At 39.8% G+C, this 27,163-nt stretch overlaps 2 protein-coding genes across 3 annotated transcripts in view; one reads left to right on the top strand and one right to left on the bottom strand.

Moving 5' to 3' along the window:
- hwt (SH2 domain-containing adapter heavyweight) overlaps window positions 1–27,163 on the bottom strand; it is a 119,117-nt gene that overhangs the window by 51,165 nt on the left and 40,789 nt on the right. The window lies entirely within an intron of this gene.
- Window positions 22,310–25,904, top strand: LOC105432559 (uncharacterized). Of its 2 annotated transcripts, none has more exons than XM_011647414.3 (3): window positions 22,310–23,151; window positions 23,797–24,215; window positions 24,315–25,904. In XM_011647414.3, exons 2-3 carry the CDS (start codon window positions 23,800–23,802, stop codon window positions 25,090–25,092), a joined length of 1,194 nt encoding a protein of 397 aa, XP_011645716.2. In that variant the 5' UTR covers window positions 22,310–23,151; window positions 23,797–23,799; the 3' UTR covers window positions 25,093–25,904. The 2 variants fall into 2 exon arrangements, with proteins under 2 accessions (XP_011645716.2, XP_011645717.2); XM_011647415.3 differs by lacking the exon at window positions 22,310–23,151 and adding an exon at window positions 23,201–23,444.

The following is a 27,163-nucleotide window of genomic DNA, read 5'->3' as shown; positions in this document are numbered from 1 at the left end:
GGATAGACGGATCGCTAATGAAGCCACCCGTTCGCCCGTGTGCCCACAATGTCCTCCACCGCTTTCCTACACAAGACAGAATATTTATATAGGCTGCTCTACCGTAAAATCGAAACGAAGAAGTGCACTCTGACGGCATTACGTGGCTAGTATCTAATTTTTGACGTTTGCACGCTGACATATCGAGCGGAGAAATAAGCGCTTGCATTTCTCTGAACCGAGTATTTTAAGCCTTTTCCATCGCTTTTTGTCACTTCTTAAAATTAATTTATATAAAAAGATCTTTATAGTTTGTTAAAATTGATTGCTGATAATTTATTTGATTTAATGCAATTGGAATTGTTTCTCTCTTTCAATATTCTGAAATTAATTAACTGAACGAAAATTGGAGTTTATTGATCAGTTTATGCTTCATTTAATTAAGCTCTTAGAATAGAATCTAACATTTCTGCGATTGTGTCGCAGGTCTATCAGCAATCTTTCCTCTTCAGGTGTCTGCGAAGGACACCCCGCTACCGACCCTTGCCGATCGCGGATTTCCGACGACCATTACCCTCCTGGTGGCATCCCTTTCGATGCACCCTTCGGAGGCTGCACGGCAATCATTTGCATATCTACCGTCCATGGCGCGTTTCTAAAGGGCAGCCAAATTCTATTATCGAACTACGGCACGCGCAACGGTGATCGGGAGGGGCTCGCTAAGTGGGCGAATTGGAAAAATAAGGAGGGAATTCGAGCGATGAAAACGGCATGCGGATTGCGAGATACGACGAGGGAGAGGTCACACAGCAATTATCAGCGATAATGTTGTTAAGCGTTGCATAGTGCACTGATACGTGTAAACGGAACGGAAATCGACTTCAGCTGAAATTGAAACGTAACAGAACGCAAGCATTATATATATATATATATATATATATAAATAAATAAATAATTTCAATAGTCGAAGACCGTCATTATCAGATAATTATATTGGCCTTCGTGCAGCACGATGCAAATACGATTTATGGAAATTCAATTAAAGTCACAAAGTTGTAGAAGATACGACGTAAAGCTCTAGAAAGTACAAATGCGTCTTTTAAGACCGGCATATTACGTGACACAGCGCGGCGACAAGTTGAATGAGCAACATCGAATAAAGATAAGGTAAAACGCTAGGCGCTACCTGTTTCAAAGGCCACATAATTGCATTCAGATAGTAGCCAGACTTCTGAGTAGCAAGTTGCCTGCTGTCTAACGTAATTAAAACTTTCGTCTCGCGGCAATCCCAACTGTTTCATTTTGCGCCGGCTACCGTTCATTGATCGACCTTTCCATAATATTTAAGGCAATTAATTGTAAATCAAAACTCTTATACATCATTATCAATGTGACAACTTTTCAATTTCACACGTATATAATTCAATAAAAAAAAGATATATACGTTATTAAAATTTAGAATAAAAAAATAGATTACACCATCTTTCTCAAATATTGAAGACTAAAAATCACCAATTAAATTTTACGTATAAATCTGGAAGTAGTAACTGGACTGCCAACAAATAGCGATGCAGTCGTTTAATCACAGAAAGATTCGTCCGACGAGTTGGACGCTAGCTTTTCTTCCAGGATCGCAATCGGACCTAATGAGGGAATACACTTTCGCGAGGACGTGACAAAAGGGCGCGTGGCGTAGCGTCAGCAACATCAGCAATGATTCGAGTTCATTCTTCAAATGAGAAGTCTCGTCTTTCTCGACACATTCATAGGAATTATGAAAAAAGCCATGCATACCCGAGCAGCGTACGATCTTTGCCTTTTAGAGTCAGCCACAAATATTTGCGACAATGTGATCCCATAGATATATTTTAAATCAAACCAAGATACAAAAAAGTATGTCATAAAATGGGTATTTCATGATACTAGACGTAAGAAAAGGACAAAAGCTTCTGGCGAAGAAATATCGATATTTTTGTCTCGAAATGAGATCGCCAGCTCTTGATGTACCATCTTCAGCTCCTCGGAGAGAACAAAGTCCCGCGAAAAGGCAGTGGAACGAGAAACACGAACGCCTGTGAAAGAAGAGGGATTCGGAGAAAAGACACGGGTGCTGGATGCTGTAATGTAAATGGGAGGGTGACGCGTGCGAGGGTCTCGTAAGAAGCGCTTTCTCTTCTGCCCTTGTCTTTTTCCTTTTTTTTTTCTTTTTCATATTCCGCGAAGCTCGTTCGAATCTTTTGCGTGAATGAAACTCTTGCCCCGAAAAAAATGAATTCAGTTCGAAAAAGACCATTGGCCTATGGACAACGCTGATCCTCTTTCTGCTTTATTCCCGCTACTTTTATTCTCCTTTCCACGGACAATGATTGTATTTCTTTTTGAACGACCATTGAATCGCGCACAGTCATTATTCTTTGCGTGTGACAGCATAATATTTTAGATTATTTATTAAACGCCTGTACTCCTTGTGCAATTTTCCTCTTTCAAAAGAAAATGAGGCTTCTATCACGCGAAGAAAATACGTAACCGTCGCAGAGAAAAAGAACACGAATTTTTCATAAGAATATAAATTTTCTCTTAAATTCCTACAATCGCGATTTTTATCAGGCTATTTCATAATTAATGGTCGTAATTTGTTTATCGTGTAATAACCATTGTCCGTTTTTAATAACTGCTTCTTTCAACATCTATTGGCTTTCAATAAAAGAATCAAAAAGCAAAAATCATTAATTTTTAATCAAAGACTATATAAAATAAAAGATTATATAAACTAAAAAGTCAATATCATCCTTCTTTCATCATCAGGAAAGATATTAAGGCTTTTTTTTTAGTATCGACAAAGTTATTTGCCAAATAGGACAAGCACTGTTCCTGTCGGAAACATTTCATCTTTTTGCTTCGTTTGCCACGCGATTGTATTATACGGCGTCCATAGTGCTAATAGAATCTTCGTGCTCTGAACGATACTGTTGGCGCGATGGAAAAATGCCATCCATTACTTTCTGCAGCTCTTCAGCTCCCCGCTTCAATTCATCTTCCGCAGCATCCCGCAAAAAACACAGCTAACTATCGATCTAAGAAAAACTTTCTGGCCATTATGCTCCGATCAACCGATCGTGGCGGGCAGTTGAACGCAGGTACCTGGAAAAATTTTCAAATTTTCGGGGTGTGCGAAGTGGACCTTCGCACGACATGGTACAAAGTGCGCTCCTCCACGAAACTCTTTTCCTTCAAGTTTTTCTTTTCTTTCCGCAAGTACTTTTATCTATGCCCCTTTCATACACGCAAAAATTGAATTGAATGCTCAAGAAAAGTTAATTATAAGACTATCAATACGGAAAAGAAAACCTCCCAAGACGTGATCGAACGAATCGTTTGCTTATACGTTAATGTTTTTAAAAGAGAAAAGAATACTTCTGCTATATATTTCAATGTTGAAAAGGAGATCTCGCTTATTTTTTTTTTTGTTACTAATTTGTTAACAAAGCGTATTTGGTGAATTTAAAATACTTAAGTTATCTGAACTCGACTCGCAAGAGAGGATGTTGACTCGCAAGAGAGAATATCGATCGCATATAGACGCAGTGTACTGAGGTCGAAAACAAACACGTTCATCCAAGTAAGGGGCATTAGACGAGTAACATAATCCCTTACTTTCAATCCGGGAATTAGCCAGGAGTCTGTTATAGCGTGTAATTAGAAGATTAAAAAGATAAGTGCCTTCCCAGGCACGATTTGCCTCGTTATCAAGGAGGATGATTATCGAGAAACGAACGAAATTCAGAGCTTATCGATCCAGCGGCAAGTTTTCGCGGTCGCTTCTTTGTCGACGCGAATAATTAACTGCGCGATATATTAGAACAAGCAAACTGCGCTTGAACAAGATTGATGCTTCGCTGAAAGGCTTCATCGAAATCGTTTCCATGGAAATAATCGAGGGGGCAACGAGAATGAATGGAACCGACGCGATGCTGGAGAGATTTGAAAAACTTTAAAGACACTCTTAGAAATTCAACAGTCGGTTTCAGAAATTTTACATTGGATCACGTCAGTGTCAAATATTCACAGTCGTCATTGCGAATTCATGGTTTTTTTTTTTTATCACTGACACTCGGTGAAGAGCAGAGTTTAAAGTAGGTCAAACGTTTATAAAATAGCAGCGCAGAGAATAGTTTTATCTGCAATAATTTAATTTTGCAAAAGAAAAAAGAAGAACAATATTTCTTTTATTCAAATTCAATATTATTATTGCAATCTAGAGATGTTATAAATGCATCATCATCTTTCAGCATCATCAGCTTTTTGATAAGGATTACGAAGATCAGGATAACATGAACCCTCTGTTGACACATTTCGCATGTCACGATAGCCGCGCGAATGAAGACATGAAAGTAGTTTGTCAGCATGTCGAGTCGATTGGCCCGGAACCCTTTCGTAATAATGTATTTGCGCAGTTTACTTCCACCAGTGGAATAAATCGACCCCTGCGGACCCACTTGTCTGAAACCCCTTTGATAACCAACGCGAACGTCTCTTTGTTCTCTGAAACATGAAATTTGTCAGTGACCTAGACACGGAAGTTGCAATTGACTCAATCGTTTTACTTAAAGCAAAATTTGACATTTTAGCTAAAAATCTCTACACAAATATCCTTCCGTTATAAAATTATCATAATGTAATATTTTATCCAGTACTTTTCAATTTCTACTAACGTTGTTAATTTAGATTGGAAAAATGTATGTTGTATCACGCAAAAGAACGGCTATTATAAATTATTGTTCAATCTCGTGCGAGGTTCGTATCATTGCTGAGGGATGAGTCATACTCTTTCTGTCTGTTTTTAACCCGTCGTGGCGTCGGAGGCATCCGGGGCGTCGCGAGGGGTTGGAGTTTAATCTAACAACCCCTGGCTCACTTTGCATGGCCAGAGAGACGGCATTGGGCTTTGCGTGAAAGAGAAAGGGAAAGAGACAAAGACAGATGTAGAGAGACAGAGAGAGAAAGAGTTGCCCACAAGGGGTGCGTTTTCCTGACTGCCTCTAGGGCAAACTACTGCGATAACCTCGGACGAACTTCTGGTATGAATAACGTTTGCTATGAATTATCATTACACGGCACGAGCCTACGCACCTTACGTCAATCGCGTAAGGGTGAAGGTCAAGAGAGATTAGAAATCTGTGATAAACCAACAAACATCAAGGGCTCGTAAGTGAATGTAAAGTGGAAAAGATAGAAATGACCTAATCGAGTCGTTTAAAGAGAAAATTTAAAACATTTTGTATAATTAACAAAATATATTTATAGACTGAGCGAGAAATATGTCTTATCAATGATAAGACATAAAATAATCTTAAAATATTTTGACGACACTCTGGTAAAATATAACAATATCGGTTTTCTATACGACACTATAAAGTAACGATGCGACACACCGCAATGCTCGTGCAACATTGATGCACTTTCAGCAATTCACGGAGATGCGACTCGAATATACCCCCGAGGGTCGTATCCGTTCTCGAAATGGCAAGGTAAGATATCCGTCGGGCTATGTTAGGCCGCAACGTCCCGAGGTTCTCGACGCCCGACTTGCTCATCTGAATTTCTATCACGCAGGATTCAAGCCGAGTGTGACGTCATATCTGAAATACATCTTGGAGGAGTCAACGCGCGCGTATGTCCGCAGACACCCATACACACCTGTGCGCACCATCGTGACCCCGTAAGCAGATCGCATGCCGAGAGGGTTCCGTCTCTGAGATATTCAACGGTCTGCATTGATTTCGTATCGTGTTCAACTGTAGAATTTTAAAACTTGAGCGGCCTCTTTCTTCCCATCGACGTATACGCCACACGCACACGATGCGCAGCGGCGTCGAATGTCAAGGGGAAAGCAAGATCGGTAAAACGGAACCATGCGCGTCGCTCTCTACTTCGGGTGCCACCCCAATTTCGTGCCGGTATCTTGTGTCTGTCGATAAAAAGAGACGCGTGCAAGCGAAGACCATTGCAAAGTTTATATAAACAAGTCTCGGGCAAATTAATCTTGTTTAACTATATATTATTCAAATTGATATCATAATCGAAGCAAAGTACTTTTCTCTCGTCCGATTCAAGCATAAAAAAGATCGGAATATAATTGATTAGATATAACATAAAAATTATAAAAAGAGAAAAATTATCAATTTATTAAGTCTTATAGTTTTTAATAATAGATATATAATTATTATAATTATGATTTTCTTTATGATAGTATCTATATATGTATGACTGTATCTATATATGTATGAACTACAGTCACTTGACTTAAGTTTCCCTCACAGAAAGAAACATAAACTAAGTAGTATACAAAAGTGCTAGGTACAAACGACAAACATCAAAGGCATGTTTCATTTCGAAACGCAAAGCGTGAATTCCGAATTTCATAATCTCCGCGCAAATGGCATGATAAGCTCTCCTTTGGAAAATCCCCGGCCTCTTAAACAATTTCAATGCTGAAATACATTTCATTCTTTCTTGTACAATATGCGCAACGATAGAGAGTCATTTGCGGCTGTTGCCTACGCTCATGACGTTTACGAGCTCGAGAATAATTTCTTCACGACCCACCCTCGACGGTTAGGAAGCTTTAAAAGCTTTTACGACACGGCAGTGTCTTACCCTCGGTCCTTCACGGCTTCCATCGGGCGGAAGCTAATTAAGGCAAACGGGGAATGCGAGTTGCAACTGCAGGAAACGCGTGCTTCTCGATCCAATGTGAATCGAGGGGGTGAGAATTCCGCCCCTCTGGATACCGCAATCACGACCGCGGCCGTCTCCGCGAGCTTATCGATGCGGAAACTCGAAACGCGATTCCGTCGAAACGCGATGTTTGATGCTCGTATAACAGAAAGTCAGCTCGGAAGCATCGGGAATGAAGTATACTAGCATCGTTCTCCGTTGTCAACGACTTTTGATGTATCACGGCGATAAGAGATCCCGCTGGGGATGCACCGGCTGCTCGTCGGTGGACCGAAATCATTTTTCAAAAACGCCGTAAGGGGCGTCTGGTGGCGGATCGTCCCACCCTTCCGTGGACACATGTAACGCCACATGGTACACAGGACGACGTTGCTAACGACGCATTCAGCGGAACGGAGTTACATCGAAAGCGGACGAAACATAGTCGGCATGTGCCGCCGCGCACGCGGTAATTGCTCCGTCCACATACACATGGCGTAATTAGTTCATAATTGAAACCCTCGGCAACCTCGTGCGAGGCGAGGGCTATTCGGGCATAAATCGCTACGGAGGTTGTAATCTTCATCCGAAATATACGTTGAATTATTACCAGCGCCATTAACACAGTAGTGACACATTCCCCACTAGATAAGTAGTACAAGTTGTAGTGTCTGTACTCATCAAAGACTGATATTGTGTCGTTTTGCTAAACCGTTGTGACAAATTAACACAGAGCTACAATACTTACTGTACAATACGCATATTATTGGACAATATTAACATAAAGCTACAACAAGCTAGAACTATATCAATATAGAACTGCAACAATCAATTATCATAGAGCAAAAATTATCTTGTTTAAAATTTTTAATTTTATATTGATCCATTTTTCAATTATTTTCGTTAAATAGAATCGCATTTGTGAAGAGAGTACTACAAAAACATTACGTCCAATTATATTAATGTACCGAAATGTCGATAGTTTCTTCAGCAATCACTTGACTTGACATGCTGTTTTCTTCTACTTATGCGTAGAGTGTTGCGTTACTTCGCTGTAGAAAGCTTTTCAAGGCAGCAGCCGTCGTCAGAAAGCAATATTCAAAACAGCGAGAGTCACCCCCATCGGCATTTTCCATCCGAGCGGACCACGCATATCGTCGCGACGAGGATATCCGTCCGTGCTGATTCCTGCCATGTTTACGTCAAAAAGAGGAAACTTGTCACGTCGCAGCCTCGCGGCTTTGCGTCCCTGGACACACCCGATTTCCATATAAAAATTGCGAAAGAAACGGACAAGCAAAAATAACGTGCCATGCAACGATGTTCCTGAGTAATGACTTTCTCTTTATTTCGTGTGGAATCACCGCATCAAAATATATCGTCATTGAGGAAGCCCTTGAATTTGCAACGCCTTCGTCACTGAATCAATCCCTTTCATAGGAGATTGAAGTCTTAAGTCTACGGTGAACGACCGCGACGGCACAGATACTCGTTCAAAGCTAATACAAATTTCCGCGGATAAAATTGCGAATAGGAGAGTGGGCGTTTGAATGGGATCGTAACGCGAGTTGAAAATCGATTTCCTCAAGGAGGAAGTTGTAGAGTTGTCGAAGCGGACGGCGGTCGCTCGTACATAACATCGTGGCCATCGCGAGGGTAAAAAGGTCGTTGTGAAGAAGAGCCTTTCGTACAAACCGTTGAGCATCCGACGGAGCCGAAAGGTCAATACCTCGTCGAATGGAAGATGAAAAAATTGCGTAACCAATGCTTCGCTTGTAGTATCAATATTAATATGTATTCCGGGGAATCGAGATATCCTGTCACGCGAATGCGAACATAACGGATATTCTGCTTTTTCCGCAAAAATTTCGTTATCTCTCGTTTAATGGAAAAAGTTTGCTCCGCGACGGTCAGCCGCATGATCAATAAGTAGAACATTGATAAATCTGCAAACCGTAATACGTGCGTTAATTACATACTGACGTTGAAACTTTTCCTTGAATTTTAAGCAAGTCTACCGATGTAATAATATGACGTTCTTGTTAATTTCACTTGTCTCCTTGGCATGCAGTTCTCTGTTTCTAATTATTTAAGTAGACAGACAAACGAGCCGTCGTACATTAACTTCGTACATTATGAGAACGATGAGACGACACCATAGTTTATGATCGAGACGCGTGCGCGACTTGTACGCACTCTCGATTAGCAAGAGCGTCCGCTCTTAATCAGCAATTTATAAGCGTCTTGGCCTCTCCTCTCGGAGTCTTTTTACCCTCTCGACGGATAATCAGCGAGTTCCCTTGAGCAAATTTGCCCTCCGTGTCGGGCAGGGGCAAACACTTCGGCGAGCCTTGCTAAATCCTTGGAATACACTCGGGTAGATGAGCTCGACCGTAAGAGAAGGAATGGACGATTTCTCGCTCCCGGCGCAACACGAATCTCTCGCAGCAATTGACCACCATGTCGCGCGTATACAAGATCCATGAGGGTTTCCCCGGGACTAAATCTATTGTCTCGATTTCGCCGAATATCCTCCATTCGCCAGAATTCTCCTTTCTCTCAAGCCATTGATCTAGATGGACCTATGCTCCGCCATCCGTCGACTTTACGATTGTTTAAAGCGGCTCTTGAATCCACGGGATCCCTCGACTTCAATTATGGACACTAGCCAATTGCATAAATAGCCCTGGGAATATGCCAGTTATTTGACGTATGCATGAGTCGGATCGAGAGATGAGATGATGGGAGCGAGGAAAGAGAGAAAGAGAGGAACATATTTAGGAAGAGTATATGAAAGCGAACATGTATGAGCACACGTATTTAGTGTGTTTATGATTTTGCTTAATTAGAATAGGGCTGTAAACAGAAGTGCAAAACACACGTCACTTTCTCATTAGGAGCTACTCCCTAATTTTCATTATGAGTCTACGTCTATTATGAGCGTACGAGTTAGGGTCGTGTTCGAGTCTGTAAATCCTGCGTTTTATTATGAAAATAATATCGTTATAATAAAATATTTTTTAAATGATAAGAATTATTTGTGTATAATTACATTGCTTCAATTGATTTTACTCCGCAAGTCCGCTGGTTTAGGAAAATGGATCGCATCCTTTTTTCACCTTTAATCGGTTTAATCGATTACTCTTGGCAATACCGAAATAAAACAAAGGGTGATGAAAGACTTAAGAATGGAACGTGAGATGGAAGGAAAATGAGGCATCGCGATTTTCCGTGCTTCCCTCTTCACAAGAAACAAATACCCAAGCGTTATTCAAGGTCTCGCTTCATTGCAATGCAACATTGGGGCAGCGGTATGATAATCAGGAGGGGAAAACTGCGACATTAGCAAGATTGATAACGGATTGTCACAAGGAAACTGTGATGGATGTTACGCAGATTCTGCGCCCTTTCCCAATTCGCGTTATCACCTATATACGTTATATTCACTATTTCTATACTTGAATTATCAAAACTACACTTGATTACACGAACACATTAAAATATAAAGAAAATAATTAGGATAGATAGATTGAATTAATTAAATTCAAGTATAATTAAAAAAAAATAATAATAAATATTCCTCTCTTGTGCGAACTGGCGAAAGTTTTATTCTACTAGATAAATCAATGTAAATTAAATTGTATCTCTTAATGCATACGAATGAAATGTAAATTAAAAATAAAAATTGCAAGGTTATGGAAAAATGCGCAAACTGTGTTTATAATTAGATTTTTTTTTTAATTTCTTCGCTTAGTAAAAAAGTTTTTTGTGACGTTACAACATTCGAATAAAAAATCTACAATATCTTTGACACGCAATGTATGCGGCAAAAGAAAACTACAGAAAGCAAAAATCGTTGTTAGAAAAATTCAAAAATGAAAGTCTGATAAATTATCGAGATAAAAAAACACTCTCGTTGCTGCGCTAAAAAAAAAGTCACAACCCCCTCGCATTCGCGAAATAATGAGAAAAGAGAGAGCACGAGGAGAGCACGAAGCGAGGCTCACGTCGATAATGCGAAATCGCGCGTTCTGCAGGAATAAACAAAAAGACGAGGCGGAGTAGACAGAGCATTAATCGCGAGAGCGCAATCGATGTCGGCGATCGCTTTAATCTTCGTCAGTCGCCGACGCGTGCGTGTGGATATGCAAGTGTATGCGTGCGTGCACACCCTTTCGTACGAGCTGTTCATCGAGCTCGAACGTGGATCCGGCGCATAATCAGAAACAGGGGTTGTGATTGCGCATTGTATGATACGTATTGACAGCAGTCATGCTCATATATACCTGTCCCCGCCATCGGAACTTCATTGGCGGAGAAAAGGTTACGGAAGAAACGAGAAGACGAAATTGCCGTAATTTCGTTTAACGTACACATTCGACTCTCTCTGTAACGCGCCGTGGACAGTTTTCAACATCCGCGCGCGTACACGGGATAGTGTTATAATTTAATCGGATAATCAAAACGCCAACGTGCTCGTGTGATGCGGAACGGAATAATACACTGATAATCATCATTGCATGATCATTACGTCCGTGAAACCTCGTATCCTCAATTATCGTCGATAATACGTGGTTCGTTCAATTCGAGGGTGCTACTAGGTTACAGGTTCATCGGAAATACAATGATATCTACAATGGTATCTACATATTATCCGAATCAACTAAACGTAATTGTTTTCCTTTGTGGTAGCAGCCATTGCTTTTTCATCTCTTTTTTACGTCAATCTCTCAATATATTTGTCGATATGACACAAATACAAAAACACAATTTCTAACAACGCAGTGTATATTTCTCTAATTTATTTTTTATAAATTTCAAAGAATAATAATTAAAAATCATTATAAATTGTGTATTAATTTAAAATTATTGTAAATTATATTATATATTAATTAAAATAAAAAGAGATATGAACAATTTCAGATCAAATCAATATTTAAAATCGTCAGAACATTTTATCACAAAATTATAAATTCTGTAATTAAATCTTCATCTCTACAATTTTTAATAGTAATATTTAAATATATATTTAAATACTACTATTAAAAGTTGCAGAGATGAAGATTTAATTACAGAAAACGAAAATTATTGTCTCGCAATTTTCGAAGGGGATTATTAATTCAAATTAAGTTGAACGAATTCTGCGTTCTATGATTTTCTTCTGTTTTATTATTTTCTTTTATTTTCTTTCTTGTTATTCCCTCTGCTTAATTATTCCGTATTGCCAATTAAATAAAAGAATTAAATAAATAAGTAAATATTAATATATACATAAATATATGCTATAAATTAATTAAAATTAAATGAATCATTACGTATTTTTATAATCGTGAAAAAGAAACTTCAAAAAATGTGATGCACTAATATTCGCAAAGAACTTCTTAGTTATCGTGTAAAGGAAGTTGCATAATTTCATCTAATTTTTTTACTTTTTTTTAAAGATTCACTAAATGAGATCAGCGAAACATAAAACTACGATATTTCAAGCGTTATGGAAAACTTAGTAATTCGCTGCCGAAAGTCTGTATCATCTTTCGTGTGCATTAAGCATTCTCGACGCGAATGCTATCGCGAGACCGTCATGAGCGACGGGCGAGGGTCGGAGGATCGAGGGGGATGGAAAAAAGTTTTTTTAGAGTTTCTGATCCGTGAAAAGCAGCGATTAAGCGATTTATAAGTGCAACTTTCCCTCCCAACCCTCGCCCGGATCACCCGCATCTGCCACCAACCTACTTGCTCTTACGTATTTCACCCTTTCCCGTCTATCTAACCTGCGCCTATTCTCTTGCTCTCATCGTCTTTGCGATAATTCCCTTGACGTGGGGCTTTTGAGGCTCGCATGATGCCTCGGTCGCTTTAACGTGAGCCACAAGGCAGAGGCAAAATGGCCAGAATGCAAAGAAGCCATCGCCCTCAGCAACGTTACTCTCCTTGCGGATGCAACTACAACGCGCGATAATTTCAAAGCGAATTTTAAATGAATTTTAAATAGTTGTCGCTCATCTACGAGTTTTGAAATTATTTACATCTATATTATAAACGTCACAATGCTACAAGCTTTTCTTTCATAAGAAAGACAGATGGTACGTTGTTTCATCGGAATAAAAACTAGAATTATCACATAACAGATTTTATTTTTATCATAAAATCCATCGGAAAGTCTTCGATAGCAAACTTCTGTTACAAAAACCCGGAACTCTTTCAAAAGATTTGATTTAATGTGAAACGTGATGTTTCAAAATGTTGTTGAGAATAACGGACGGAAAGTTTCTATGGAGATGGTAGAACTAAAGTCATTGAAAATACGAGAAACATGATGGCACGACGATGATACCACGTACATACAATTTATTACTAAATAAAATCGATAAAATCGGGGAATGTGCAAGCCACCGAATGAATAATGTAACAACGATAATTAATAGTTCTCACTAAAAATAATAACGCTTCGCTCCGATATAGGATGTGCAATACATGTGATGCATGTCTCGGTTAAATCGAAACACGTGAATTCGAATAAAATCGCAGCTTGCACGAGCGAACCGATTTCGGATGATCGATTCGGGTGCACGTCGCCGCGAGGAAGAACCGAATTACACGGTACGTTAAGGATGTCCTGCGAGCACATCAATCTGGATCTGGCCCATAAGACTCCTATTTCGAGTAGAACACCCTCGGCCTCTATGTGCAACTGCACCGGGGACGCAATGACTCACGCGCTTTATTGCGTCGCTTTGCCGCCCACCGAAATCAATAGAAGTGACATCACGCGTGATTATCGCGGTGAAAATAGCGCGTGATTCAGCCGTTTCACAATAAAGTACACGTGGGCGTTACACGCCACTTTCTATTAGCAATCATTATCCTTCTTCGCAAACGAAGTAGAAGAACGGCAGTTAATAATAGCCGCGACAAACGACAGGCTCCGTGTACTCATCGATCATAAACGTATTATATCACCAACTATTCATTTGTTGTACCTCTTCAATTACTCTATCTATTGCGGTTTCTTTTATATGAAAGTCCTAACATATAGAACAAAAAACGTATTGAAGTATCGAAGATATTGAAGCACTTTGAAATTAATCCGGTTAATTCCTCAAGATCTCGATTCACTTTCAAAATCCATGAATCTTCGATGAATTTAATTAATAAATATATCCTATTATTTTTATACTGTCGTTTATTTATACCGTTTATTTATTCAGAAACTAGGAAAGAGATCGGCAAACCGCTAGAGTAAGTTTGGAGTTACGCCAATTCGTACGTACAAAGATTTGACGAATCTCCCAAGTTCTCGAGCAACTTTCCGCACTGCGGGGATTGTTGGAAGCGGAAAGGTCCGGGGAGAGGGCAGGGGTGCAATGGGGATATAGGATGACGACATCGATAACCGGAACGTCAGATAGCGGCACGAGAAAGAGGAATTCCTTACCCATAGCGCGCCCCGATGTTTGCGTTTCTGATTGACTAACACGACTCGTCCACATCTCAATCCTTCTTGCTTTCTCTCTTGTTTTTTCTCCTATACTCCTGACTCTATTCACGTCATCCGTCTCTTTTGTCTATACTTGCTTCGTCAAATCGGCCATTATTAGGAGATAAAGCCTAAGATTTCTCACTTTGTCCCTCATTTGCCGTCTTAAGGACGCAATTATTTTTTTATCCCGATTCTTTTTCTTATCCTAGATCCATGTTTGCTAGCGGTGGGCACGAATTATGAAAGTGGAGATATGAAAGTGAAAAATAGCTTTCGAGGTATCTAATAAATAATTGCCGAGAAAATCTCTTTCTTTTAATATATCTTCCTGTTACAGATAAAATATATATATATATATATATATATATATAAAATCAAAAGCTTCAAGGAAAGAAGTTTCATCAAAAGAAGAAATAACAACTATCCGTTCATCGAAAAGATAATGTTTTATAGCGCTAAATCTATATCACCGAGTAGAACTTCGAGTTTTATATACATATATAATAAATATGTATACAACACGCAGCATATCACAGACCCCGCGAGAGTACGAACTCTTTCAACCCGTCCATCCGATTACAGACAACAATGCGGTGAAAGGAGGAGAACGACGCAGTTTTCGAGTGATACTACGAATTTTTTTAACGCTTGAGCGTTCAAAAGTTCGACCGCGAATGAGTTCAGGGAGGCAGGCAGCAAGCCGCAAAAGCGCGCATCGCAGAGAGGCATCGCGCGCACAAAAGGAAGGCACAAGTTAAAACGAAACGTTACGAAGGGTGGCGAGGGAGGGGGAGTTGGAAGAGAGTGGCATTCTCGAAATGCAACAAGGGCGCTTTCGCATGCCAAGGGTGAGAATTCGGCTGTAACGTTATTCACGTTGTACGCCCGTGTGTGTGCGCGCGCGCGCGTGTGTGTGTGTGTGTGTGTGTGTGTGTGTGTGTGTGCGCGCGTGCGTATATTTTTTTCTCGCCGTTCTTGCGCCTTTCCTGAACGTGGACCCCATGCGCATCGCTATAAATATGTCCCGGCACTAGGCTAGGCGAGGACCGCGTTATTCCCATGGCGCGAGCCTTCGTCAACTGATGCGTAAAGGGTCCGACATACACAATGTATCTCAAGACCATCGGATGTTCTCCTAGTCTCCCTAGTCACAATTTTTTTGATCAATTCGCGAACAATTTTTTTTCGCCAAAAATGGAACCATCATTTAGAAACTTTAAATATTGAAATATTCAAAAGTATTAAAATAATATTATTAAACTTTTTGTCTCTTTTTTCTGTTAATTTGGAAACTTCTTAAACTTCTGATTAAATTATGATAATTTTTCTTAAAAAAAATTATTTGTAAAGTGTTAATAAAGAAATTGCAGAAAAGATTTCCACGCAATCACGCAGCAGATGAATCATATCACGGCGTCCAATATTTTATGATATTTAAATCGTATTTACGATTCGTCATGCCGTAAACTTCAATATCGGAACGTGCACTACACTATTGCACGATTGCACGATTGCACTATTTACGATGCTATAAAAAAATCGTGCTTCCAAAACACATTTTAAAATTTCTACAATTTAATCGTCATATATATCGTATGCTTAGAATTTTTCCACCGGATTACGTAAAAATTATAGCAAGCAGTATTTCATATAATTAATATAAAAACCAATTTTTTACAATTAAAAAGACAGAATAATACAATAATATTAATAAAAAATTGCGATAATTTTACAAATCATTTCGCCTTTGTAATAGTTACGTCATGTGAGTTTCTTCAAAAGAGAACTTCTACTCGACAGTGCGTCAGATTATGTTTGCTAAGCATAAGAGAAGTTGATAGTTGACACCATTGTGTGGAAAATATATGTAATGCTATTTCGCTCCTCGAGTTTCGCTAAACCGTGCATTTCTGTGGTCGCATCTATATATGAAATACCTGATTATTGAGCTTCTTATGCAGATAATAACGTATCGATTATTCAGACTAATACACGCCAAATAAGATAAATTAATTTGATACGTTCATATGCGCGTCTTACACGTTATAAACGCGAAACAAGAGATAAATAGAAAACAAGATTTTAATGTTTCAGTTTCGTAAATGGACTGTAAGCACGAATTTATCGATGCCTATCACTTGATACAGGGGATCAGAGTTGCATTGATTGCGAAATGAAACATGCTAGTAGTTGAATGCTAAGCAACTCCAGTCTAAATGCAGAAAGTTTTATACGACACAATCGGTTCAAACAAGCACGCCTACATGCCAGCAGAATTCACATATGAGTTTCCATAGACAGTGGATTTTACATGATGTATGTTTCTCGTTCTCTTTCTTTTTCTCTTTCTCTCACCCAACATCTACGGTATTTCCATATTTTTCAGCATTTACACATTCCTGTTGCCAAAAAACAGCTAGTAATATCCGTCACAGCTTTGCAGCTGTCCAAGACATAATTAGAATTTATGATAAATAATGAATACTAAAAGGTTTGAATTTAAATTGTCATATTATACAATAATTATAAAATGCATATAATATTACTCTCTTTTGCTTTTCAAAATGTAATTTCTTTTATTCGATAAAAATAATTCCATATTTAAACATATACGCGACCATTATTTATTATCCAACTAATTAGATAATAACAAATTAATACACTCATTTGTTATTGTTTAAGATTAATTCTATATTTATGTCGAGTTACGTAATTTGTAATGCAATATATCAAAGAATAGAAGGAGAAAGAGAGAATTTGAAAATCTCTTGAAAACGCTATATGCACAAGGCCAATTTGTTCAACATATCGTGAATATATACATATATTTACTGAAAAGTATAAGCGCGGTATCTCTCTCTTGGCGCAGTTTCCTGCCGGCGTGCAATATCCCCGAAAGTCTACAGGCTTTAAAGTTGCTCGTGTGACTACAAAACAACAAGGCAAGAAGTTGAACTCTTCAGGATCGTTGTCCTATATATATATTCATACAAACTGGCATGTCCCATTGATGCGTCCGTGAAACGTAGCTAGCGCTCAGGGATGCATTGTGCTGACACGCCAACGCAATTATCCCCTCGAGATCCGAGTTTGCTCAACATGCATCCGCGTACGCTGTTTTACCAGTCGTTAACAATGTTTCTCAGAATAAAGATATTGTCCAATCTAGTATCGGTGTAAAATTCACTTTTAGCAAAATAATGAAGAGAGCGAAACTTTTATATAAAATGATCGATAATATTTCGTGTTTCAAATCGACGCTCGCAAATCGACGATTTGAAACATGAAATATTATCGATCATTTTATATAAAAATAACACAGAGGTGTTATTTTTATATAAAATGATCGATAACACAGAGGTGTTATTTTTATATAAAATGATCGATAATATTTCGTATCTCGAATTTATGAGAAAGTTTTAAACTGATTTATAAAAAGATAAAATACTTTAATGTCAGTTTATTTAAAGATTATTAAATTATAAAGTTCGTCAGTAAAATCGATAATTTTTTCAGCATTGTAGTTGATAGAAAAATTATTCACGTGATTTAAAACGATTTCGATACTTCAGAAATTAAATGTAATAGATAATTCCGAAATAAATTTCCCATTAAAAATAAAAAATCAGATCAGAAGTGATCGTCTGAGGATCCTATCCACGTGTTCACGGATACAGCTTCCGCTGCGGCAACTATAGCGTTGTACCCATCGAGATAGAACGCGAACAAATAATTATCTGAGAAATATCCGCGAAACTCTTTCGGCCGGAAACAAATTGTCGAGGAAGTCGTTTGTCTTACGTAATACAATCAAAATCGCCAGCGTCACACAGCTGACTCACACAGTTCGAATTTTGCGTATCCCTCCCACCCTCCCTCTCTCGTTTAAGAGTGGCCGGACTCGGGTCAGTCAAGCAGGGTACGAACGGAGAACGCGAAAAACGAACGTATGTTTACACCGACTGGTCGACGTGTGTACGTGTGACGTATTGAAACGTCACATCGTCAGCTTGGTTCGGGAGTACACAGAGGAGCACGATCTCGGAGGCTGGAATGGACTCACCTCTCTGCCGGCGGGTTGCGGCTGCGAGTACTCGGACTCGGGGACTCACGGCCGGCGCAGACCGGATGGCACAGCGTGAATGTTAAGCACAGGTGGCGATATCTCCGATGGCGCGGCTACGCCGCTCGAGTGATCGGTGTGGACTGCAGAAAAGCTCGCAGATGATATCAGAGACCTAGGGGAGCACTGCATGACATCATCGCCGGCCAATCCGCGCGAAGTTACCGGGGCGCAAGCGCCGCCGCCCTCCCGGCGCCGGGGGTAGTTGCGATATATCGCAATCGATTGCGTCCCCAACTTCGCGCCCCCGACAACGGAGCTCTCTGCTGGCGAGGCTTCACCCTTCGGCTTCGAAATGTGGCGCCAAGTTTGCAGCTCTACGATACTTAGAGGCAGCTTACATTCACGCAATTTCGTTCTCGGTTTACCAATCTTATCAATCGACGGAATTTTCTAGATATATCTTTTGAACTTTTTGAACTTTACGAAAATATTTGCATATTAATCTTCAGACCAATTGTTAACAAAAAATAGTTTCGAAATTTATTAATTTGCATTTGTTCTTATAAAAATGTTTTTATTGTCATTGATTATACATAGATTTTTAATCTCCGGCATTAGTGATTATAGCAAAGTTTGCAAAGGTTTAAAAATAAAATATACTCCACTGAAACTATGTATATTGTATCGCTATTATATACGTATACACAAAACACCTCAAATAAAGTATACATAATCGATTTGTCAAACTGACAAGCTTGACAAGAACAGATGCGGCCTAAGCGTGAACGCGTCATGGATGCCGCTTACCACATTGTCAAGACGCGAGGCGGACAGATAACGGATAAGCCGGTTGATATCAAGTCAAACACACGACCGTATAAATCTTATCGGAGTAACGTTCGACAAAAGCATTTTGCATACGCGATATTCTTCATCGGGCCTAGACAACAGGTAAGCTTCTTTGTCGCATACCGGCGACAAAGCGGCGGTAAGCTACGCTGAAATATGTAAAATTATTCTTGGATATTCGCGTAACACCGAAACCGATTTTGCCTGCCAGCGTGGCGTTTTCGAAGCATCAGGTTTGCCGTATCCCTCAGGTACTCACGTACATCCCCCGCTTACAAGCTCGTGACGCAAACACGCGCAACCGATTGCAAGTGCGAAGGCTCATGAAGGGACATTATCATACTCGTGAATACAAAAGTTTCCTTTGTGAGGCGCGAAATTGGCGAGCGAGAAAACAGGTCGAGCCTTCAACTGCTTCTGAAGAATGCTGCACAACGGCAACGCTCGAGAATGCTTAATTTTCTGAGGGAGAGGAAAGGAGTTTGCAACTCTTTACGATTGTCTGCAATTTCACAGTGAAAAATTTCACTGTTCTTCTCTTTTAGAATAAAAAGGAAATCTGTGCGGAGCAGACATGTGTCAAGCATGTAATACTACTAGTAATTGTTTATGGTGGAAAATGGATATTTCCTAGTCGATTTTTTTTCTTTTTCGTTTAAGTGATACATGGCGCATGGCATCTTTACGAAAGAATCCATCAATTCCAGAAAAGCGTCTACCCTCTCTCGTCAAACAATAAGATCCTGATACCTTCTGAATCGATTTTACGTTCCTTGACTTTGCTTGAGAACATAGGAAGGAGACTATTCCGCGTATTTATGAAACTACAAGAGCGATACACGCGTGCCTACACATGCTAAAGTCTTTTCCCTTCAAACTCGCAAAGATGGTATGAGGAATGGCCGAATTATGCGACATATTGCACGATTCGAAACCGCCCTCCCGGACATAGTCGGATATTCGGAAAGAAAAAGCGGTGTTTATAAGCGAGGGGATTTGTTTCGGCTGACTGATTGCACATTGCTTTGTGCTGTAAAAGTAAATAAATATATTAGCAATATTACAAATTGAAAAGTTCAATTCGATCCTGAAGCGCGATCAGCCATCGAAACATAGTCGCCAATGTATACACATAATTCAGTTGTGGAATAACTTATTCTAATTGCGCGGCTTATCGTTACTTTGAAAGTTTAATAAGTTTAATAATTTGCCCTCGTGCAAAAAGCTAACGAGAGCAAATTGCGGCTGTACTATTGATGGGATTTCGAGAGAGATCGATCATGCTCTGCGCGTGAAGCTGGAAATATGCTCGAATCAATCACGAAGCCAGTCGCAGCGAGATTAAGCTGCACAACGACCGTTCGCCTCCTCTATTGATCAGGAATGCTTTACCGCTCGCTAAAATTCGCCGCACGGCCTTTCGGGGCGATTGGAGATTAGGAGCCTAATGTGCGGATAGCTAACGCCGTCGAGGATATACGAAAGATAAATCAGCAGTTTCAGAGGCGACTGTTACAGCACAGCGGGGATCGGGGATATAATTACCGCAGTTGCAGATATCGATGCTAGACTAAAGCTATCGATAATATTAATATTATTAATATATTTAAAATTATATATTACATTATTACTACATTCATAATTTTATAACTTAAGCATTATGTATATATATATATATATATATACATATATATATATATATATATATATATATATATATATATTATACATGATAGTAATATAATACGTCTTCGCAAAATATCCCTTCAAACCCAAAAAAGATGCTGAGTATAAAAACCGCAAGATTCCATTGGCCCTGACACTCAGCCCTACTTTACCTAGATGACGATAGTTGCTTTTCATCAACATAACGAGCTACCCTCCAAGTTGGCTGCATACATCATAAATAATCACGTTGCGTGTACATACGCAAATTATCCGCGGTGAGGTGGACGAAATCACGCAAGATATCGCGAGATTTTCCGGAAAAACTTGAGGGCGTAATATCGCTACGAAAAGGGCAATAAGAGTAAATTGACGTCTCAGGAAAAGATTCAAGGTGCTTGAATACCTAGCTACCGTCGCGAGCTTATTTCGCCCCGTTTCTCAGTACCATATCTGTACCCTCAATACTTCTTTCTTTCCCTCTCTCGGTACGTTAGCATAGGGTGAATTAAGTGGCGTACAAAAAAATTTATTAAACACTTCTCTCAGATCTTTCATAATTCGCATTTTCCATTGCAAACATCAAGCAATGAATAAAAAAAATAATCGAAGAATATTATATATTTATAAAACTTTGTCTTCTTTATCAACGATTTTTTGAAAATGAAAATTTATAAAAGAGAGAGGAGTAAACTATAAACTGAAATTGCTAGATGTTGCATTCAATTTGGGATTCCTCGTAGTCACTATACCGTCGTTGTTGCCCAACGCATGTTTCCATCTCGCAGATTTACATAAGTGACTTATGGTCAGCGAGTATTACCCTCATGGCAGGCAGGGTCGTTCAGTCGTATCTTTGATACGCGGAGGGATTCAAATGAGGAACGGTCGTTACGAGACCCGGTGTGGAATATCACACGAAAGTATCTGGTTTCTGGTTATTCGCGGATATTCACGCGTGATGTTTGTCGAAAACTAAGCGAACTGAGTTTCCCTATTTTCCAACAACTTTCGACTTATTTCTCAAATTCTTTTATCATAAATTTATGGTTATTACATTGTGGTTATTACATACCAATATTTTAAAATTTTCGTTATATTATATTATTTTATTCACGTATCGATAGTGCGGTTTTTATCAATAAAAATGTGATTCAATAAAAAAATAATTAAAAATTTGTTAATTGCAAACGTTATTGCAAAATATATGTGTATATCCCTCAGCGGCGATAATGATCAAATTTCGACGTTACATTCGAGTAATTAACTCGACAATACTTCTCTAATGAAGTAGTCGCGGTTTTCGATTGACCATCAAAATTGTATTCATTAAAGAGAAAATCCATTTCGTACCAATACTTGTAAATGTATTTGCTGAATCTCACCGTTTACAAGTTAATTCCATACAGATAACGCTTCCAAGCTGACTGCGTCCAAGATTAAATAACGCGAGACCAGCGAAATTTTTGCAATGATATATGACGATGTGATACCTGATTGTAGATTTAATTTGAAGATTGTATATCGCCAAAGTGAACGCAACATGATACGTGACATGCGCGCTACATACATGGGACGCATATATAATTACGTTTACGTGTTGCTGATTTTTCACATATAATTAACTGTCATCAATTAATAACCACGATGTTATTCGAAACGGGGGATCAATTATGACTTGTCTCATAGTAACGAGGAAGTGCGATTCTTTCTTCAAACATATATACGTAATGTCTCAGATTTCTTCTGCGTTTTATCTTATCTACGAAATTTGCGAATAATTTAAAGTCCATTTTTTTCCAACGGCGAGATTTAAAGTCCATTTTTCTCCAACGATATTTCTGAAAAGGAGATATCGATTTTGATTTGGTTGAGGAATCCGTGCGTAAAAAAGAATTTCTTTCGCGGAGGAATCTCTGCGACATCACGGGGACCGTATGAAAAATCATTAATTAATTCCAAGCACGGAACACGCAAACGACTCGCCGGCGAAAAAGCACGCCCGCCTTATATTCCCAATTTTTTATCCGCATATGTACGAGCATAATAAATACCGGCGACGGTTACCATTCGGTGACGCGAAGTGGGTAGCAACGAGAGCAAGCAATTTTTTTTCCTCCGACTGTATCGTCCCGTCCGGGCGCGAGCGTTTTATCTGGCGCAGCAAAACGTGGAAACAGTTCTCTATCATGAGCAGAAACGTTTTATCAGATAAAGTCATGCTATCGGTCTCGGTAGATAAGGGAACGGTGACAGACTGACGATGACACACGGTGCCCGTGCTTTCGAAAGTGTACGTGTCGCTCTAGCTATTTTTTTTTCCGTTCCCTATCGCATTGTGTAATTCTTGCCTTTATTTCCGTCTCTCTCGAGAGGAAAACAATAGCTAAATAAAGTAAGTTGTATTTTCATTATAAACAATATTTCTGCTTTCTACAATTGAATTCAATTACATATTACGTGTTTAGTGAATGCGTTGTAAGAACAATATGTATAATGGCGATATTTAAAAAAGATCGTTTAAATCCACAATTTCTAAGACCTACTTTAAAACCACGATTTAATATTTAAGTAAAAACTTTATAAAAGTTAAAAGTTTGATTAATTTGCGTTAAACTTCATTAAGCGCGACTACTACGTGTGTACGGACGCCAGTTAAATGGCGGAGAATCAGATGATCGTTATCAGGTACAAAATTCAAAACTCACCTGATCAAATAATCATAGCTCGTATCTTTGAACGCGCACACTCGCACGCATTCATCCTAATCCTATTTGCACTTCACCGTAACAACCGTAACCTTCGTACGCCTCTCTTAAGTCCTCCATTATTCTATATTGAATTGCACATAAATCTTCATAGCAAAAGAGCAACTTGGATCGCGCTCCTATAGAGTAAAAGAGCACAGAGTAATTTCTCTTCATCTCCTCCAGCGGGCTCTTCTTTGGCTTTGCCTGTACTCCGCCGAAGTAAATTCATCTCAATCTCCGAGAGACCGATGAGGAGGACGGTAGCACTAAATAACTGCTCTCACCGATAGGTCATGGACAAGCTGTATCCGAATCTTTACGAGCGCTTCAAGACCGAAGGTCTCTGTCCCATCTGCCTCATGGAGATGGAACTGACGCCCAGATACTCCTGTCTCAACGAGCACACCGTGTGCTACCGTTGCAAGCCCTATTACTACGCTTGTCCCACGTGCGCGGCACCGTTGGACATGGAAATTCGGCCGCCATCGATGAGCACACCCCAACCGGTACACTTGATGCCGCATCCCATGCCGTCGCGCAACGATCACAATCCCAGCGCGCCGCCGATAAACGACTTCCTGGAGCACGAGAGGAGATCTTGGGAACCGCCTGCGCCGTCTGCGAGTCAGCAGCTCGAAACCTGTTCGTATTCTCATCTGGGATGCTGGGTGAAGATACCGGAGCATCTGCGGACGCTTCACGAGTCGAGGTGAAGCTTAATTTTTGCGATCTTTCCGATTTCGTTCGTCGAATTATGATCTGTGAATTGCGCGTTCGACGATACCGATAATGGAAATTATAATTACAGATGCCAGTTTCGACCGCATTTGGAGGAAGAACAGGTGCCGACCGATCTTCACCATGGCCATGATTTGGTGGAGTGCTCGTACTCCGCGGCAGGATGCAGAGTACGAACGGTGCCGTGGAGACGCAGCATTCACGAGAAGTATTGCATCTACAAGGACAAGTTTCAGGGAGTGAATGAAATCAGCGAGAGTCTCGCGTCTGCGACGATTGGTAGCAATTACGATCCCGAAGAGTTAGTGCAGTGCAAGTACAAACGATTCGGCTGCATGGTGAACATGCCGAGAAGGCGAAAACATATGCACGAGCTGAAGTGCAACTACATGAGCCAACAAGGAGACGTGGACAACAACTGCTTCAGTTATCCGTCACAGCCGGAACTGGATCCCAACGAGCAAGTGGAATGCAGATGGTCCATGTACGGCTGCCAGGTCAGACCGAAGCGTTATCGGAAGCATGTTCACGAGGATAAGTGTAATTACAAGAAGGAAGAACACATGCACGAACTAAGAACCAACTATGGGAATTATCGAGGAGACGTGAAGGACGAGTTCTTCAGTTATCCTTCACAGCCGGAACTAGATCCCGACGAGCAAGTCGAATGCAGATGGTACGAGCACGGCTGCCGGGTCAGACCGAAGCGTTGCCGGAAACAAATTCATGAGGATAAATGTAATTATAGGATGGAAGAGTGCTCCTGGAAGCATTATGGATGCAGTGCTCTATTTATACCAACGTTACGATATACCCACGAGAGCAACTGCGATTTTGCGCCTCGTTAATTGTACCGCGGGTCAGATTAATGGTACCCAAACAAAACTAGCACGATAATTCTCGCGTAGAATACGCGCATATTTACTAGGAACGATCGTAAAGCATCTCTTATCACTTGGTTTTGGGGAGATATTTGGCCTACATACCGTTCTCGTCCTTTGTAATTCAAAGATATACAAATTGATTGTTTTACCTCTAATTGTTGAATTAGACGAAATACCGGGAAATATATGTTGCTTCCTTCTGTAACGAACACTTTTTGAACGAATAACCGAAATGCCGATACCAGCGCACATTTCGAACACAACCGGAAATTCTATTATTCAGCAACAAACTACGCGCGAGCTCGAACTCGTCAAGGTAACAACAATTGGTAAACAACAAAACGGATCTGATCGTCGGCGACGTCGAGACGCGCGGGACGATCTTGCAGAACACATTAACGACGATTTTCCAAAAACCCGGATGGGGATAATACGGGGAGAGGATTATTTACTCTCTCTCGCCACTCTCCATTCCCGCGCGAGATAGCGAATCTTCCGCCTGTCGTTCCGGGGATCATCTTGAGCATGATCACCCGGAATAAGGGAGTGATGGCTTGGCTGGGATATCCAACACCTGCAGGCTAATGGTGGGTCTCCCTGTGCGCCCACGATCGTCGCTCGACAAAACGACACCTACACGTTTATAGCGTCCATTTATAACAGCGGGCGAAGGATGAGCGCGAAATTCTGTCACGATGTGCGATTACGAAACGGTATCCCGACGTCTCAAAGCATTAGTCTTGAAGTCAATAAAACATGTCAATAACAAGAACAAATTTGCAATTTTATTAATTTCTGTTTTCAGTTTTAGTTGAGAAAAAAAGTTTTTCGTTATGGAAAAAAATTATGTAATTATAGATGATTTGATAGATGATTTTTAAACAACTTTAAACAAGCAAATTGATTTGTGATAAATTACTGTCGAGTTTAAAGAAAAGCAATTTGCATTAAATTATTGTGTGTGTGTGTGTGTGTGTGTGTGTGTGTGTGTGTGTGTGTGTGTGTGTGTGTGTGTGTGTGTGTGTGTGTGTGTGTGTGTGTGTGTGTGTGTGTGTGTGTGTGTGTGTGTGTGTGTGTGTGTGTGTGTGTGTGTGTGTGTGTGTGTGTGTGTGTGTGTGTGTGTGTGTGTGTGTGTGTGTGCAATAATTTGCAAATTGCTTTTCTTCAAACTTGACAGTAATTTAACACAAACATTTGTTTAAAATTGTATATATATATATATATATATATATATATATAAAAAATGCGTCTGAGAAGAAACTGAAAAATCAGCGAAGCTCAACATCTGCAAAGACGTAAACGAAGGTTGAAATCTATTTCTTGTGCCATGAAAATCTGAGATGGTCCCATGGGTGAAGGCGCATATTTCCTACTAAATAAATATCGAACGGACCGCGTCGCGAAGAATTCTTGTCCGTCCGCAACGCGAGCGGCTCGTCATTTTCCTTGGTCAGAACTTTAACGTTCGGCTGACGGACAAAGGGATGCAGGGACTGTTTTACATGGTAAAGACCAAGAAGGACCTCCACCTCTGACCAGCAGATGTCTTAAAGAGGATGCTGCACCGTACCCAAGTTCATAATCCTACAAAAAGAGAATACCTTTCCAAATTATGTCTGGAAACAATCGGGGTGACTCTCATTCGAAGCAATGTCTACCCCTCAATCGCTACTCTTTACCTTCATTAATTACATTTCGGATTATTCGCTAATTTTTAATTAACCAATTCACAAAGAGATTGCGCCCCTTAAAGAAGATATTTCATTCTGCCTGATTTCGGTTTGAAACATCTGCTACTATCTGATTCATGCACATAAATTTAGTGCGATTGTATTATAAAAAATGTATTATAAAAAATTTGAATTTATCACATACGTATTTGGTCATGCTTTTTTATTTTGTAATATATATATATAAAGTAACAGTTCCGCATGTGTGTGTGTGCGATCTCATATTTTTTTCATAGCAGATAACGATACGACAAAATTAAAGAAAGGTATTAAATTCATTGTACGATAAAAAAAACGCGTTCGCT

This window comes from Pogonomyrmex barbatus, unplaced genomic scaffold (genome assembly GCF_055798465.1).
Source record: "Pogonomyrmex barbatus isolate J1 unplaced genomic scaffold, ASM5579846v1 scaffold10, whole genome shotgun sequence".
In the NCBI taxonomy this organism is placed as follows: Eukaryota; Metazoa; Arthropoda; class Insecta; order Hymenoptera; family Formicidae; genus Pogonomyrmex; species Pogonomyrmex barbatus.
Note: the sequence above shows the minus strand (reverse complement) of the source record. Positions and strands in the feature narration are given on the sequence as shown.

Coding starts and splice junctions, on each gene's coding strand:
- LOC105432559 (XM_011647414.3), top strand. CDS start 23,800: ATGGACAAGCTGTATCCGAATCTTTACGAGCGCTTCAAGACCGAAGGT. Junction 24,216..24,314: donor CGGACGCTTCACGAGTCGAG/GTGAAGCTTAAT, acceptor TTATAATTACAG/ATGCCAGTTTCGACCGCATT.